This window comes from Apaloderma vittatum, unplaced genomic scaffold (genome assembly GCF_000703405.1).
Source record: "Apaloderma vittatum isolate BGI_N311 unplaced genomic scaffold, ASM70340v1 scaffold11824, whole genome shotgun sequence".
Taxonomy (NCBI): domain Eukaryota; kingdom Metazoa; phylum Chordata; class Aves; order Trogoniformes; family Trogonidae; genus Apaloderma; species Apaloderma vittatum.
The window spans coordinates 14,152-30,807 of NW_009710991.1; the positions used below are offsets into that span (position 1 = coordinate 14,152).

A 16,656-nucleotide genomic window follows, 5' to 3' on the forward strand; every position below is an offset into this window, starting at 1 on the left:
TACTCTCAACTGACAGTGGAAAATTAGCCCCAAAAGAAAGTTTAATAATTTCAAAGTATAGAATAAGTGATATGGATGTCTAACACGGGAGAAAACATATGTAAATAAAAAGTTGATGCCAAGCAGAATGTGACAAGGAATACAGAATGGAAAATGGCAACATTAGGCAAAAGGAGGTTGGGATGGTGGTTGACTGAAATGGAAAAACAATTTTATGTAAAAGGAGTTCCAAAAGACTCTGAGGTGTTTCCTCAGACCTTACAGAGACACAAAAGAATCTTAAGTCAATAAACATGTCATATCAATGACCCCATGAAGAACTTCATAATTTCTACTGAAAGTTTTGAACATAGCTGGAAAGTTCCATATAATAACTGAAAAATATTCTTTTTCCTGAAGTGCCTGAAGCTCCCAAGGAAGTAGTTGTAGAAGAAAAAGTCAAAGCTGCTGTGCCTAAAAAGCCAGAAGTACCACCAGCTAAAGGTACTTGTCATTATCAAAATCATGGCAATAGTTTGTCTTAATTTCACCGATAAGACCTTTTTGATACTATTTCCCCATCTTTTTATCTTATAAACTGTGATTTGTGCATTTCATTTTTGGGAGCAGCCTCTTTACTCCTCTCGAATGACTCTTGATCAAGACTGAGAGCAAAAAGCCTATTTAGTAAAGGGTGTTAAATTTTAATAGATGTTAATTGGTGTCATTTTGTTTATTTTTCACTTTAATGCTATTTAAATTTCTTTAAATTCTTCATCTTAATACATTATTAATTTTGAAGTACCAGAAGTGCCCAAGAAAGTCCCTGAAGAGAAGATACCAGTTGCAGAGCCTAAAAAACCAGCAGTTCTACCAGCTAAAGGTACTTATCATCATGACAAAATGAACACAATCAGTGTGGAGAAGCACGCACGAACTCCGAGATGGTGGAAAATGGAATTCGGTTTATTGCAGGCAGTCACACATATTTACACTTCTTAGCAAGAAGGACTATTTGTGGATTACAAACAAGAGACCAGTCTATGCAGCCAGGGTTGTTATTAGCTCATATACTCCTTCAATCACACTCTTATCACACAGGGAGAACAGACTTTCCCAGGTCTGTTTTGATCATACTCTCCCATTCACTCCCATGCACATCTTGTGTACGAGAAGCCTCTTATCTGTCCATTCTCATGGACAAACTCCCAACATGAGCTGTACTCAGCTGGTCAGCTGCAAGAGTTATGTATGTGTTTAGAAAAGACCTCAAGGACGAAAGTCTTAATTCTGCAACGCAGTGCTGCCAGCACAGCTAACTGTAAAGTGTATCCACAAATCAGAACCACCACCCTCTTATTTGTTTTAACACTATAGAAGATACTAAGACCTCTGTTAGAACTTGCTTCTGTTGTAAAAGGTTTTTCAGGTGAACGAATCTGTGAAAAAAATAGATCTTGGTAATTAGTGTTTTCACTAGTACTGTTCTGCTGTTATGTTTTAATAACGTTTATGGAATTCTTATAGTAAAAGTTATTAATATTTTTCAAGTGCCTGAGGTACAAAAGAAAGTGGTCCCAGAAGAGGTTTCAGTTAGAGAACCAAAGAAACCAGCACCTCCACCAACTAAAGGTAACTGCTGTACACAATGCAAGAAAAACCCTTCATTGTCTGGGGTACCATTTTAACATATTGATAATTTACTTTTACTATAAATGTTCTATAAAATATTTTATTATTTAAATTGTAATTTTTGTATCTGTGCCTCAGTACAGTACCTTAGTGAGACATAATATAAAATTTTCTGTAGGCAAAGAAGGTGTTGATGTTCACATCCAAAACGACTGATGCTTTCTATGTCCCTGAGTTTTACTTTTTCTTAGAGTCTTAATGCTGAGATGTATCTTTGAATTTTATACAAATAAATTAATTACTTAATTTAAGGTACCTAAGAAAGTGATTTCAGAAGAAAAAATACACGTTGAAGTTCCTTAAAAACCAGAATCTCCACTACCTAAAAGTACATGTTTAATATAGATAAAATTGCACATAAATTGTAATATTTCTCTAAATAGTATCCTTTTATTTGTGATATCCTCTTTTTATATACTCTAGTATTTATAAATGTTATAGATTGTGTTGTCTTCCTCACTTGTGAATATCTCCCAATAAGCAACAATGGCTACTAATGATGTGCACCAAGCAATATGAAAAGAGCCCAGACTATTTATGAGGGGTCCTTTTTTTTTTTCTGATGCTATTTGATAATTTTTACCTTGGAGCTATTGTTGCCTTTTTAATTCCTATTCTTCAAATTCCCAAAAATAAACCAAATAAATATCTTTAAAGAACCTGAGGTACCGAAGAAAGTTGTTCCAGAAAAGAAAATACCTGCGCCTAAAATCCCAGAACCTGAGATTGTGCCTAAAGAACCAGAACCTGCTGTTGTCCCAGAACCAGAGGCTCCACCTGAAGAATTAGAGAAAGGTAAATGTCAACACTAATAAAATAACATAAGCAATATTTTTCCTCTTTTCTTTAACCCTATGATTTTCCAGGCCTTTTCTTTTATGAGATTCTAAATTATACTTCTGCATATGTGTGTGAAACAGACAGGGCTGAGTCTTTTTGAAAAGCAATGACAAATCTTAGATATCTGATTTACCTTTTTTTTTATACTTCAAATCTTCCTACCATTTTGGATTTTTCTTACTGTTCTACTCGGGTTCATGAAAACAACCACAGCTAATATCTTTGAAGTGATAATTATAAAAGAAAAGAAAGTACCCATTCTAGTAGCTAAAAGCTGAAGATACCAATGCAATTGAAATGTCAGAAGCTCCATCAAGTAAAACTAGATCCCATCACTGCTAATTCTTGGAAGACTTTTCAACTTATTACCTGCAATGTTTTTAATATCTTTTGTCCTGTCCATTCTGTATATAACTATCATGGAATTTACTAACAGCTTCAGTTAGGCTCTCACTGCACCTGTGTAATTGGACGTGGAGGCGTGAGGCTTAGAGGGAAGGGGCGGAGTTTTCATTTCAGAAAAAAAGGGAGAAAAGCCAAAATGTGCTATATTCATCATTGGAAAGGCCAACATAAGTGAGTGATGAGTGATCTCTAACCTGTGACAGTTTTTTAATGTTTTCATTACAATAGTGGTTTTATGTTTTCTCATTCACTTAAATTTGGTATGATTGTCAGTATGGTTGTGAAATTTAAAACTAATATCTTTTATGTACGTAAAGTGGCCAAGACAGCTTACCCAGAAAGGAAAGTACCAGTTTCCCGAAAACCAACACCCATTGCAGAACGCCCAAAGCCAAAGCCTCAAGAGGTAGAACGTCAAGAACCAGAACCTGCTAAAGTGGCCCGAAAACAAAAGCCTCTGGGGGCATCCCAAAAACTAGAGCATGTTATGGCATCTGAGGAGCCCAAGACTGTTCTGGCACCCCAAAAACCAAAATCTGCTGTGGCATCTGATAAAACAGAGCATGTTCTAGTGCCTGAGAAACGAGAGTCTGTTGTGGTACCTGAAGAACCCAAGCCAGATGTGGCATCTCAAAAACTAAAACATGATGTGATGCTCCCAAAACCCCAAAAAGCGGAACATGTAGTGGTGGCTAAAAAAGAAGAGTTTGTTTTGTTACCTGAGGAACTCAAGTTTGATGTACCACCCCAAAAGCTAAAGCGTGGTGTGATGCCCTCAAAACAAATGCCTGTTGCGGAACCCCAAAAGCCAGAGCCATCCATGGCCCCTGAGGAACCTGAGCTCATTGTGGTGTCTGAAGAATCAGAGACAGTTGCCTCAACCCGAAAATCAGAGCATGTTGTGGTGCCCTCCAAAACAAAACCTTTTGTGCCACCCCAAAAAACAGAGTTTGTTGTAGCACATGAAGAAACAGAGTTTGTTGCAGATTTCCAAAAGTCGATGACTATCACAGTGTCCGGAAAATCAAAGCCTGTTATGGCACCCAGTCAGCCAGAAAGTGCTGTGGTGCCTGAGGAACCAGAACTAATTTTAGCACCCCGAAAACTAGAATCTTCTATAGCATTTCGAAAACCAAAGCCTGAAGCAGCATCAGAAGAACCAGAGCCTCTTCTGGCACCTGAGGAACCACCAACAGTCAAGCAGACTGAAAAGAAAGAGAGCATTACTATACCTAAAAAACGAGCAGCTCCACCATCTAAAGGTACCTCTTATGAATAGGATCTCTTTTCCTTCTCTTGAATATACTGTTTCACTTCTCCTTTTAATGCTTAATACATGTAACTAAAAGATACTAATATCTTTAAAGAGCCTGCAATGCCGGAAAAGGCTGTCCCAGAAGAGAAAATTCCTGTAACTGTTCCTGAAAAATCAGAACCTCCATCAGTCAGAGGTACATGTTGTCATGAATACATGATAAACATACCTTAAGTATTAACCTCCTTTGTTTTGTCTGTCATTTCAAGTCTTGGGTTTTCAATGACGCCTGCTAAACAAACTGCACTGAGTATGAGTGTGTGCCAGATTGTTACTTCAGAACATTTCTGTTGTCCGCTGTGTTTCTGTCTCTGTACTTATATTCAGTTGTATTTTAATTGTAAAATAAAATGCACTAATATCTTTGAAGTGCCTGAGATGCCTGAGAGGGCTGTCCCAGAGAAGAAAGTGCCCATTGCTGTACCTAAAAAACCAGGAGTTCCACTTGCTAAAGGTACAAGTTACAATTACTATCATCATAAAAAAGGATGTTTGGTTTTTTTTTTTAATTAATCTCATATTAAATACATCTGTCATGGTTCTGTGACATCTAAAGTGTGAGAGGGATGTACCAAAAATGAATTGCCATCCAGGAGTGTCAAATGATTCCACTACTGAAACCATGCAGACTTCTATTGTTCTGCTTTTTGGCGTATTCAAAAAGTTCAAGAGGTAAGATTTGATTTCTTAGTCTACGACAATAATTTATGCACATATCATATGCACATATCATGCGCATATCATGGCAATAAATGCCAAAACTTTGAGGATGTTAACAAGAGAAGGGAAGTATCATAAACTATTATCCACATTATTATTATGGATAGTCTAATATATGATTTAGTGGGAATTGGCAGTGTTAGATTTATGGTTGGACTTGGTGACCTTAAAGGTCTTTTTCAACGTAAAGGATTCTATGATTCTATAAGAAAGGACAAAATAAACGGAAACTGAAGTTTTCCAAAGTGAGTAGCAGTTTCTGTACATAGAGTAAAATATCTCTGTGTACCTGTGTTGCCATAGGTGTAATCATGAAGCAGAATATTTTCTTTAAACTATTAATTATAATTTGCCTGTATTTTGGTCATATGTCAAGACTTCACTCTGTGATTTGTGAACTTGTGGCATTGTATGAATAGCACCAAAGAGCTATAAAGCTCTGTAAAGACCTAATTCACTGAGCCTTGTAAGAGGCATTTATTTTCTCAGATTAGTAAGAATGAAAGACTTTATAATGGAAATACTGAAAAAAATATTCCAGATACTCTAAAACCATAAACACAACAGTCTGATGCAGTTCTGAATCACCTAATTTCCTTTGGAAAGTCTAAAGCACTGGCCAGAGAAGTAAACATTTCCTCTACCACCAGATTCTCTGTCTCGGATATGATGAAATAAGCAGCATCTAGCAATTAGAAGCCAGACCTGTTACAGGAAAGAATGTGTGAAGCTAAAAAAAAGAGAGAAAACATACAAAGACAGAAAAAAGAAAGCTGAAGTCAACCTGAGGGATAAAAATAGTGATAATACAGAAGTAACAAGTGAAAGGAAGGCAGTGGCTGCCAAAAATAGTGCAGAATACAGTCATGAATGATAGTCAAATACAGTAGAATTCCATAAATAAGTCTCTGATCAGTTGTTAAAAAGAAGGCGAGTGTTTTCTACATTTCCACCTTGACTCAGAAACAGAAACTAAACACAGAATTCCCATCGCCTGTGTGACCTATTTGACACCCTGGTCATTCCACGTGCTTGAAGCAACGCTTAAGTGGTGGCTGAATGTGGCCACAGCACTTTCTCAAAGAAGACTGCATGCATAGTCTTACTGATTGTCTTGTTGTTTCATATATGTCTGTAGTGTCCCCCAAACTAAACCACACTAATATCTTTGAAGTGCCCAAGGTGCCCAAGAAAGGTGCTGTGGAAGAGCCCATACCTGTAACCGTGCCAAAAAAGCCAGAACCTGCACCAGTTCGAGGTACCTGTCGCCCTGTCCATCGGCCTGAATGGGACTCTTTCTTACTCTTACGTGTTACTTCTCATGTCTGTTACCCTGTCCATTTGTGATTGCCTGACATTTCTGCATTCTGGGCTCTGTATCAGTTTGACGGTTAGAATAGCAAACACATAAGGAACAAGAGTGACTTTCTCCATCTCCTTCATATGTGTCAGAATCTAAGATTCTATATATCAATACTGACAAGATATATGGGAAAAAGATTTCTAATTTGGATTTTTAATGTAATCTTCTGTCTTCTTCCTTCTACCAAGAACATCAAGTATTATAAATGGGGTTTTTACCAGAATAATTCTTCTTTAAAACCACTACCAATTGGCATCTCTGTCCTACTATGTGGTAGTAGAAACCAGACAAAGTCATGACACACCATATTTAAAAATAGACAAACAAAAAACCTCTAAAATCTATTCCCTTCAGAGGGAATAAGGAGGGAAATCAGGCTCAATGGACTGTGAAAGAACTGAAATTGCTATGGGAAAAGAAGTCCCAAAGTAAAAACCTAGATAGGACAGCAGAAGTTTTAAGACTTTGGTATTCATTCCGTGGTCAAATATCATATGAGAAGAACATATGGCTGTAGCCATACGTTGATGTTTTGGGACCATAAGTTCATGAGGACCCAAGAAATTGAGTTCTGCAAATCTTCAAATAAATTGCACATGATTATCAGGTACAAGACCACCAGATCTTCTGTATTTCTGAAGAACAATTCTACATCTCATGAAGAAGGAGAGCAAAAAACTTATTCACTCCACATATAGCCCTTTTACCCTTGCCCAATGCAATTTATAAATTTAGGGATACAGAAGCCCTGAAACCTCAGTAAGTCAAAAGCCCTCACATACATATACACACTTCAAAAGAGTTAAAAAACCTGAAGATAAATAGTAACGATGATGGGATTACTGTTCCTCATCCTATAATGTCCGCACTGGTGAATGCAAAACACAGGCAGATTTATGAGGACAAACAGCAAGTAAGATCTGGGCTGAGGCTGCTTCCAGGAAGAAACTCAGGAGGGCTGAGAATGGCCATCTCGCCTCCCAGGGAGGGAAGGCTACTGAGCACAGAGCAGGGTATCCTAATGCGTGCCTCACCCTCCTGATGTACCTAAACAGCCATCAGTTTCCTGACAAAACCCACTTGGTGCCACCACTCTGTGTCTGTGCCCGTGGGTGGTTTTAGGTGTGTGTGAGCCAGTGAATGAGAGAGACATGGACCGATACCGTGAGACCCATTTGATTTCTTTCGTGACTGTGTCTCTAGTTTCCATTTCATTGTTCATCTTCCCCCTTAATGTACAAAACTGACGGCTACTAATATCTTTGAAGCACCCGAGGTGCCCAGGAAGGCTGCGCGTGAGGAAAAAGTACCTGTGGCCGTTGCCAAAGCACCAGAGCTTCCAACACCCAGAGGTACCTATCTTCAAGGATAACTTAACAAAGAAGATGCTTGATCTTCTTCTCTTAAGCATTGTTCTACCCTCTCTCAGCCTGTCTCTGTTTCCCAGCTGAGACTCTCAAAGGCTGTGCATGCTGGGTAAGCAGTGCTGCCTGTGTGAGCGAGGTTTTGAGCTGGTTGTTGTGACCGTCTGTGTTGCCCCGGGTTGCTTTTTTTTCCTACTTGGCATGTGTTTTCACCGCTCTAAAATGAAACACTAATATCTTTGAAGTGCCTGAGATGCCTGAGGCAGAGGTCCCAGAAGAGGAAGAGGAAGAGGAGGAGGAAGCCCCAGAAGAGGTGGCACCGGTTGCTGAGCCTGAAGAGCCAGAAGCACCTCCAGCTGAAGGTATACAGTGGTGTTCTGACAGAGCCTGCCATGCCTTCGAGTTGCTCTTTTCCCCTCTGTATTCTGTGGGGAGGCGTGAGAGTGACTTTTGGTCACGACTTTGTCTGTATGCGCCTGTACATGCCTGCAGCAAAGGGCAGGGCTCTTCAGCGAAAGCTTTCCCTTGAGCCCGTACTTTGGCTCTTTGCTGTGAGTGCTCCACCTGAAGGAAGAGTGGCTGTCTGAACAGGACTCCCTGGTAGATGGTCAAGGGTTTACTTCCCTGCTTTGCTAATTTACATTTGACTGTTTGCTGACTTTTAGCTCAGTGGAGTAACAGAAACTAATATCTTTAAAGTGCCTGAAGTGGCTGAGGAGGAAGAACCAGAAAAGGAGGTGCCGGTGGTTGTTCCCCCAAAACCTATTCCTGTGCCCAAGAAGCCTGTGGCTGTGGCAAAGAAACCAGAAGCTCCACCAACTAAAGGTATATCTTCTGGGATGGGGATACTTTCTACATTTTTAGATTGATATTTTATTTTGTTAACCCTTCTTTTGTATAAGTTTTTTTACCTGTCCTCTATCCCTAGCCTCTGCTGTGCCTACCTCTGCAAATGTGACTAACCAACCAGTCACTAGAGAAATGTTACAGTGTTAGAAATTTCTAACCTCTTTGATTTTTATCATAAGTGTTATTATCTTTTCTAATTTTTAACTGTGAAATTAAGCAGAAATAATATCTTTAAAGTGCTCAAGGTGCCCAAGAAAGCTGTCCCACAAGAAAAAATGCCTGTTGCTGAACCCCAAAAACAAGAACCACCACCAGCCAAAGGTACACATCATGACTGTTAATACTATCATTAGAAAGAAACATCGTGCTCTTCTGGACTTAAACTGAACTTATTTTTTGGGTGATAACCTACTGAAGACAAGTGTGTAAGAAATATGAAGTGCCATTTGGAGTGCCAAAAGCATGGCTGAAAAGTCATTTTGATTACTAAAAAAATATCTGGAGCTTTCTGAACTTTTTCCGAAGTTTAAGAATTAACATTGACTGAAAGCTTAGTTTAGTCAGAATAACACATTGTTCTGAAGAAGAGACTGAAAATTAAGTCTTCAGTTTAAAGAATATAATGTTGCATCCTTGAATTTTCTAATACACTGTACTGCTTGATGACAGCAGCAGTATTTTTCTACATCTTTAAAAGTAAAATAATGCCAGTAACATGAGGTAGATTTTCTAGCAAAAGACTAATTTTATCTACCGATGATCTTATTAACGTGTGGAAGGGTCATTAACATAGTTCAAAAAACAGAGAAGAAGGTATATATTTCTGTGAACAGTTAAATCTAAAGACAGGAATTGTGGAAAATTGAAAGAGGAGGTGTAAAAAAGAGAAATAATTGATAAAAAATTGTAGTGATAAAGCAAGTATTACTTTAAGAAAAAAATATGTTAAAATGACGAAGTAGTCATGAATGACACATGAATGATAGTCAAATACAGTAGAATTCCATAAATAAGTCTCTGATCAGTTGTTAAAAAGAAGGCGAGTGTTTTCTACATTTCCACCTTGACTCAGAAACAGAAACTAAACACAGAATTCCCATCGCCTGTGTGACCTATTTGACACCCTGGTCATTCCACGTGCTTGAAGCAACGCTTAAGTGGTGGCTGAATGTGGCCACAGCACTTTCTCAAAGAAGACTGCATGCATAGTCTTACTGATTGTCTTGTTGTTTCATATATGTCTGTAGTGTCCCCCAAACTAAACCACACTAATATCTTTGAAGTGCCCAAGGTGCCCAAGAAAGGTGCTGTGGAAGAGCCCATACCTGTAACCGTGCCAAAAAAGCCAGAACCTGCACCAGTTCGAGGTACCTGTCGCCCTGTCCATCGGCCTGAATGGGACTCTTTCTTACTCTTACGTGTTACTTCTCATGTCTGTTACCCTGTCCATTTGTGATTGCCTGACATTTCTGCATTCTGGGCTCTGTATCAGTTAGGAATTCGATTATCTGGTATTATGTATAAACAACCTCAGTCAAGTTTTGGATTTACTGTTTTGTTTTCATGTTCTGAATCAGCACATACTAAAATGTTAGATTTTAAACTTGATCATAGTTTTGTCAGATTACTCCCTAATTTTTTGATCTTAAATTGACACAGTGAATGTCTCCACGGCTCTTCTGAAACTTTCCGTTACTATATATGATACACATGAATCTTTCAAAACTAAAAAACACTTTTTATTCTGAAATGCACATAGGAGGGCTGTAAGAAGTGACAGTATATCAAATGTTTAAGGAAAATGATGATAATTTAGAGTTTATAATTAAGAACAAATGTTTATAAAATCCAGTGAATCATACAGGGTGTGAAAGTTGCCACACTGGATTAACACTGATGGAAGAGAGCTACTTAGGATAAGAAAATAAGCCTGTTAAAAAAAAAAAAGCATGAAAAAAGATTGGAAATGGAGAAGGGCAGAAGTAAGAACAAAGGAGAAATACTGTCTTCCTCACACTGACACTGCCCACACTGCTGAATGCAAAGAACCAGGAACTTCATGGGAAAATGGAAAATTATAAAATCTGTGCTCAGGTTGCTTCCAGGGAAAGGTCATAGCCCAGCAGGGCTGTGGCTGCTTCCAGGAAGAAACTCAGGAGGGCTGAGAATGGCCATCTCGCCTCCCAGGGAGGGAAGGCTACTGAGCACAGAGCAGGGTATCCTAATGCGTGCCTCACCCTCCTGATGTACCTAAACAGCCATCAGTTTCCTGACAAAACCCACTTGGTGCCACCACTCTGTGTCTGTGCCCGTGGGTGGTTTTAGGTGTGTGTGAGCCAGTGAATGAGAGAGACATGGACCGATACCGTGAGACCCATTTGATTTCTTTCATGACCATGTCTCTAGTTTCCGTTTCATTGTTCATCTTCCCCCTTAATGTACAAAACTGACGGCTACTAATATCTTTGAAGCACCCGAGGTGCCCAGGAAGGCTGCGCGTGAGGAAAAAGTACCTGTGGCCGTTGCCAAAGCACCAGAGCTTCCAACACCCAGAGGTACCTATCTTCAAGGATAACTTAACAAAGAAGATGCTTGATCTTCTTCTCTTAAGCATTGTTCTACCCTCTCTCAGCCTGTCTCTGTTTCCCAGCTGAGACTCTCAAAGGCTGTGCATGCTGGGTAAGCAGTGCTGCCTGTGTGAGCGAGGTTTTGAGCTGGTTGTTGTGACCGTCTGTGTTGCCCCGGGTTGCTTTTTTTCCTACTTGGCATGTGTTTTCACCGCTGTAAAATGAAACACTAATATCTTTGAAGTGCCTGAGATGCCTGAGGCAGAGGTCCCAGAAGAGGAAGAGGAGGAGGAAGCCCCAGAAGAGGTGGCACCGGTTGCTGAGCCTGAAGAGCCAGAAGCACCTCCAGCTGAAGGTATACAGTGGTGTTCTGACAGAGCCTGCCATGCCTTCGAGTTGCTCTTTTCCCCTCTGTATTCTGTGGGGAGGCGTGAGAGTGGCATTTGGTCATGACTGTGCCTTTGACCTTTACCTGGTCAATTAAAAGGAACTAATATCTTTAAAGTGCCTGAGGTGGCCAAGGAAGAAGAGCTAGAAGAGGAGTTGCCAGTGGTTGTTCCCCCAAAGCCTATGGAAGCACCCAAGAAGCCTGTGGCTGTGCCCAAGAAACCTGTTGCTGTGCTCAAGAAACCAGAGCCTGTGCCAGAAATGCCAGAGCCTATGCCTGTCCTTAAAAAACGCAGACTTCCTTCAGTTAAAGGTACATATGTCAGTGACTGAGCCTCTTCTTTTCTCTCTTTGAATACTTTTTCCCTTGTTTCACTGGAGTGCTTAGGCATCTGAGGGAATAATTTTCCACCTAAAACTCTGGTTTTCATCTTTTGAATGCCTTACTCTCCTTAGTCATTGCATTCTTCACTGTTTTTCATATATATTTATCTTTCTTTACAAAAATGCAAATTTACTAATATCTTTAAAGAACCTGAAGTGCTGGAGAGAACTGCCCCAGAAGAGAAAGTGCCTCTTGCAACACCTAAAAAGACAGAGGTTAAAAAACCAGAGCCTACTCCAACCAAAGGTATATATTACCAGGAGGCATCTCCTGAGAAGAATTTTTTTTCTACTCTTCTCTTTTTACTTTGTTCATAACTGAGTCTATGAAATGTGTCAGTTGTATGTAGACCATCTTGGGAAAGACTGTTTGGAATATAGTCTTTCAAAGTTAGGTCACTGTTTCTGTGGTTTTCTGTGTGCTAGGCATCCTTGTCTTTTTATGTTTCATATGTACATTTATAGACACAAAAATAAAATGAACTAATGTTTTTTAAAGTGCCTGAGGTGCCCAAGAAACCTGTCCCAGAGGAGAAAGTACCTGTTGCTGTTCCTAAAATACCTGAACCACTACCAAGTGAAGGTATATAGCTATTACTGTAAGGACAATGCTTTGTCCTATTCTTTCAAATACAAGCTTTATAATAGACGCTGTCCTTTTTTATTATTTTTAAAATTTTTTTGTAATTTTTTTTCTTCTTATTTTAGATTATACCAGTCTATATTTCTTACATCTATGATTTTTTTTTCATATTTGGAAGTAAAATATCACTTTCAAAATTATTTTCTAATGACATATGCTCCTACAGAGAATATTCTTAATGAGATGCATCTCTTTTTAAGATAATAATTTCCCACTACATTTGAGTCTCTTAAAACCTAATATTTTTATTGCTATTATAAACTTAAATTGATTGAGATCATTGAAGTTTTTATTCTTTCCAGCTAAATTGACTCAAATTTAATGCTTATTTTCCAATATATGCATAAAAAACATCATCCTTCACACAGCTCTTATATAGAAACATAACAGTTTTTCAAAAGCATGCATTAACTGTAAAGGTAACACATGCCAGTTCCTTATCCTGATGTGTATTTGTCTGTGTCTATTGAAATAGTTTCTAATATCTACATAGTTGTTCATGTGAAATGATTTTATCGTTGGAAACTTACACCATTTGTCAATATTCTTTAAAGAATATGAAATCATAAAGGAGATTGAGCCTGAAGAAGCAGAAGAAATTCCAGTTGAAGAAGTAGAAGAAGTTTTACTAGTTGAAGGTATACAAAGTACCTACCTAGAGGCAGCTGGACACCTTTCCTTCACTACTGTGCAGTTTTTTTTCTTCCTCTGTTGCTCTTTGCACATGTACCTGTATGTTATACGTCTCTGTGTAATTCTTCCTGTTTTGGAAATGAGTTCTGATCTCTTAATTCTAAGTAGAGCATGTAGCTTATTTTAAATGCTTTCACTTTGTTTCTCGTCAATGAGAGTCTTCCCATCATTTGTTTTCCGACCTTTGTTTTCATGTTATGAAGATGCTTTTTAAAGTCACCTTGGATATCTGTATTGTGTGCATGCTAAAAAGCAATAACCTGAAGCTCTTTCATACTCCCATTTAATTCAATGAGATTTATCACTGGCTTCATTGGAAAAGGGAAATGACCATCTTTACATTTGTACGTTACTCTTCGCATAACTACTATGGTAGTAAATGTATACTAAATCTACCTAATGTTATTTAAAGCACCGGAACCTGAAAAGAAGATCCCTGAAAAGAGAAAACCACCACCACCTGCTGCACCAACAGAAGATATTAAATTGGCAAAAGAACTACTTAAAGGTATAATCATCTGAAGCCACAGTTAACAGTGGGAGCTCAGACATAATCCTTTTAAATTATACTGATGAATCTTGAAATGCATGCTTTTAAACATATCACTTTGAGCCTTTTTTTTTCTTTTCTAATTTACTATGACTCTAATGGTGCGCCTCACTAATGCCAAGTCTCTTTTGATTTTTTACCAGTGTAATACCAAGTCAGTCTACATGGGTTTTTTTCAACCGTTACAGAAAAAAAAAATCAAATCTTAACCAAGTTAACATATTCTTCTATCCTTAACATAATTCTTCTATATTTAACATGTTCTTACAAATGAAAAGAATCCCCAGCAATGATTTGCTGGTGTTACTATATGAACAGGGGTATTGGATCAACTGTGCTTCCTACAGATCATCTGACTTCTAAACTGTTACTCAGCCAGAATCTTAGCTTTGTAGTTTTTGTCTTTATATTAAGTCAATAGTATCAAACAGTTGTGTGGATCTTTTAGAAAGTTCTTTTCTTTTCTGAATCTAATTGTGTGTGTGGTAAAATTCAAATAATTTTCTTTAAAGCTCCTGAATCAAGGAAGAAAGTTGTGACTGCAAAACCTGCTGAAGCTCAGAAATTGGAACCCCCACCTGCTAAAGGTACCTAGCTAATACAAGAATCTTACGTAAAGTACATCTCTCATGAGCCCAAAGTTGAAGTTCTCAATATCTTCTGTAATTTGCTCAGAAATATCAAAAAGCTGTCTTAGGCTCGACAGTGGACTCCAGTCTTGGATGCATATGTTCATGTTATATTTATGTTTACTTTAATCTCACATCATGCAATTCATGAGATGCAAGAGACAGAATCACAGAAGAATGAGAGAGTTTTTATGAGTTTTGTGCTCAGTTTGGTTCTCTGCGTAGGGAGAGATAAAAGACAATATACTATTTAAATACATCTGAAAATACAGTATTTAAATACACATAGCATTGTTCAATACTTAGTTTTTTATTTGCTGAAATGTAACTTATTTTTGAGAGAAGACACTTCCCAGAGATGGAAGTGAATAGTGAATTGATCAAGGCACTTTACAAGTACTCCTTTGTATTTTTTCATACGTACTGGATCTTAAGACAAACTAAGCAGTGAACATCTCTTCTTAATTCTGTTCCAAGTTTAGAAATTAACCTAACTGGATCCTTATGAACTTCGTAGACAGACAGTTCAAGTAAATAGATATGTGACATAAACCTGTAATGGAAGAGGAAAAGGAGATAATAATGTTACTATGATAACTCTCTTTTAATATATAAACTCTATGGTTTTATCAAATCATACTTCTCTTTTTTGTTGATATGTGTAAAAAAATCCTCTTATGCATAAGCCTAGAAGACAACTAATATAGAAATAATACAGAAAAAGTATTTAAACTATCCACTTCTCTTAGCATTTTGTTTTAACATTCGGTAGTGGACTAGCATTTAATCTGTGTGGTTGGAATGGTCAGTTGTTGGTTAGCTCTTACTACTATTATGAACCCATAATAAAATCTGGGATAATATTCTTTTAAGTGCCTGGACTTGTAAAGAAACCTCGCAGAGTAATTCCTGAAGTTACTCCTCCACCAAAAGAAGAAGTTGTTTTGAAAAGAGGTATAGTAACTTGGCTCTGTTTTAAAAAACCTAACGTATTAACACTGTTGGGCATATTCCCCTATGTAACATTGTTTTGTGTGTGTGATATGACATTAACAAAGTACTACCTGATGTCTATTTCTTGGGGAAAGTGTTTGTAGTTTCAGGGATGAAGTGGAGATATCCTGAAAATGTCAGATCTAAAGAATCTGTGACAAAAACAGAACACTGAAAATCTGTTCCCTGTAACTCTCTTCTGTTTTCCTAATCTCTGTGAAGTCTGTACTAGCATTTACAATTTTTCCCTGTCTTCAGATTCTGGACCCCTAAATATTTTCAACCGATAGTGTAAATGTAATCAAAGTCACATACGTTGCATCTGTCCCTTTTCCTGAAAAGTCTGGAGCCTTCTGAATCACTTCATGCTCGATTATCAGTTAGAAAAAAGAAGCACTAATTCCAGTTCTCTTTGAAATACCACAGTGGGTTGATTTATGCCCATGCAGCTGACCTTCGAATTTCAGACAACATAATAATATACAGATACTCAATTTTTCAGGTGACAGCCTCATTAGATATCCAAGACAGATATCTTACAGGACAAAAATAAGTGAAATAAGTAAGATGAAAAAGACATTATATAAATTTGAGCTGTCCAAATATAACACTTGAAGATTCAGTCTTGTTCTTTCACTGAAGTCAATAGGAGTTTAATCCATGGGCCTGCATTTTGTCCCTGAAAATTATCTGTAACTGCAGCTATTAATGCATAGTTATCGATAGTAAGTCATCATTTAAATAGGATAAGAAATATATGATATTATAGGAAATTTTATTCCATCATAGGCACTAAATATTGACATCTTTTCTCTCACATGGACTGCTCTTAATAAAAGCATCTTTTTCTCTTTCTGCTCTAGATTTTGAATTTTAAAGGACTTTTAGAATAGTATCTTGATATATAAAATCTTCCATTTGTATCAAATTACATATTTTAACTTCCTGATTCTTTGTGACTGTTGATACATTTTTAATCTTTTGTCTTGTTTGCTCTCTTATTCTTTTATTTACCTATGATTTGAAAACTGAAATTAATTTTCTTTTAAAGTTCTTAAAAAGACACCAGAAGCGGAAGAACCTAAACCAGAAAAAGAACCTAAACCAGAAGTTAAACCAGTACCCACACCAATAGAAAAAATTAAGAAACCTGAAGGTACGAGATTACATTCAAATCTATCTGGTAAAATTTAATTTAAAATATAAATAAATCCCACTTTTAATAGTATTCTCTGAAATCTAGACATGAAAGTGAGGTTATAAAGATGGTTTGTGTTAATCTA

The 16,656-nt window shown here is 37.6% G+C and overlaps 1 protein-coding gene across 1 annotated transcript in view; it reads left to right on the top strand.

Moving 5' to 3' along the window:
• The window catches only part of LOC104269868 (titin-like), a gene marked incomplete at its 5' end in the record, with an annotated part of 134,428 nt that overhangs the window by 12,881 nt on the left and 104,891 nt on the right, over window positions 1–16,656 (top strand). Inside the window, 20 exon segments of the mRNA XM_009867494.1 lie at window positions 400–483; window positions 782–862; window positions 1,507–1,611; window positions 2,329–2,466; window positions 3,234–4,178; window positions 4,284–4,367; window positions 4,602–4,685; window positions 6,090–6,209; window positions 7,924–8,040; window positions 8,378–8,503; window positions 8,765–8,848; window positions 9,811–9,894; window positions 10,999–11,082; window positions 11,339–11,449; window positions 11,600–11,733; window positions 12,373–12,448; window positions 13,614–13,709; window positions 14,264–14,338; window positions 15,254–15,334; window positions 16,425–16,529. Coding sequence (XP_009865796.1) covers window positions 400–483; window positions 782–862; window positions 1,507–1,611; window positions 2,329–2,466; window positions 3,234–4,178; window positions 4,284–4,367; window positions 4,602–4,685; window positions 6,090–6,209; window positions 7,924–8,040; window positions 8,378–8,503; window positions 8,765–8,848; window positions 9,811–9,894; window positions 10,999–11,082; window positions 11,339–11,449; window positions 11,600–11,733; window positions 12,373–12,448; window positions 13,614–13,709; window positions 14,264–14,338; window positions 15,254–15,334; window positions 16,425–16,529 — 2,814 coding nt within the window.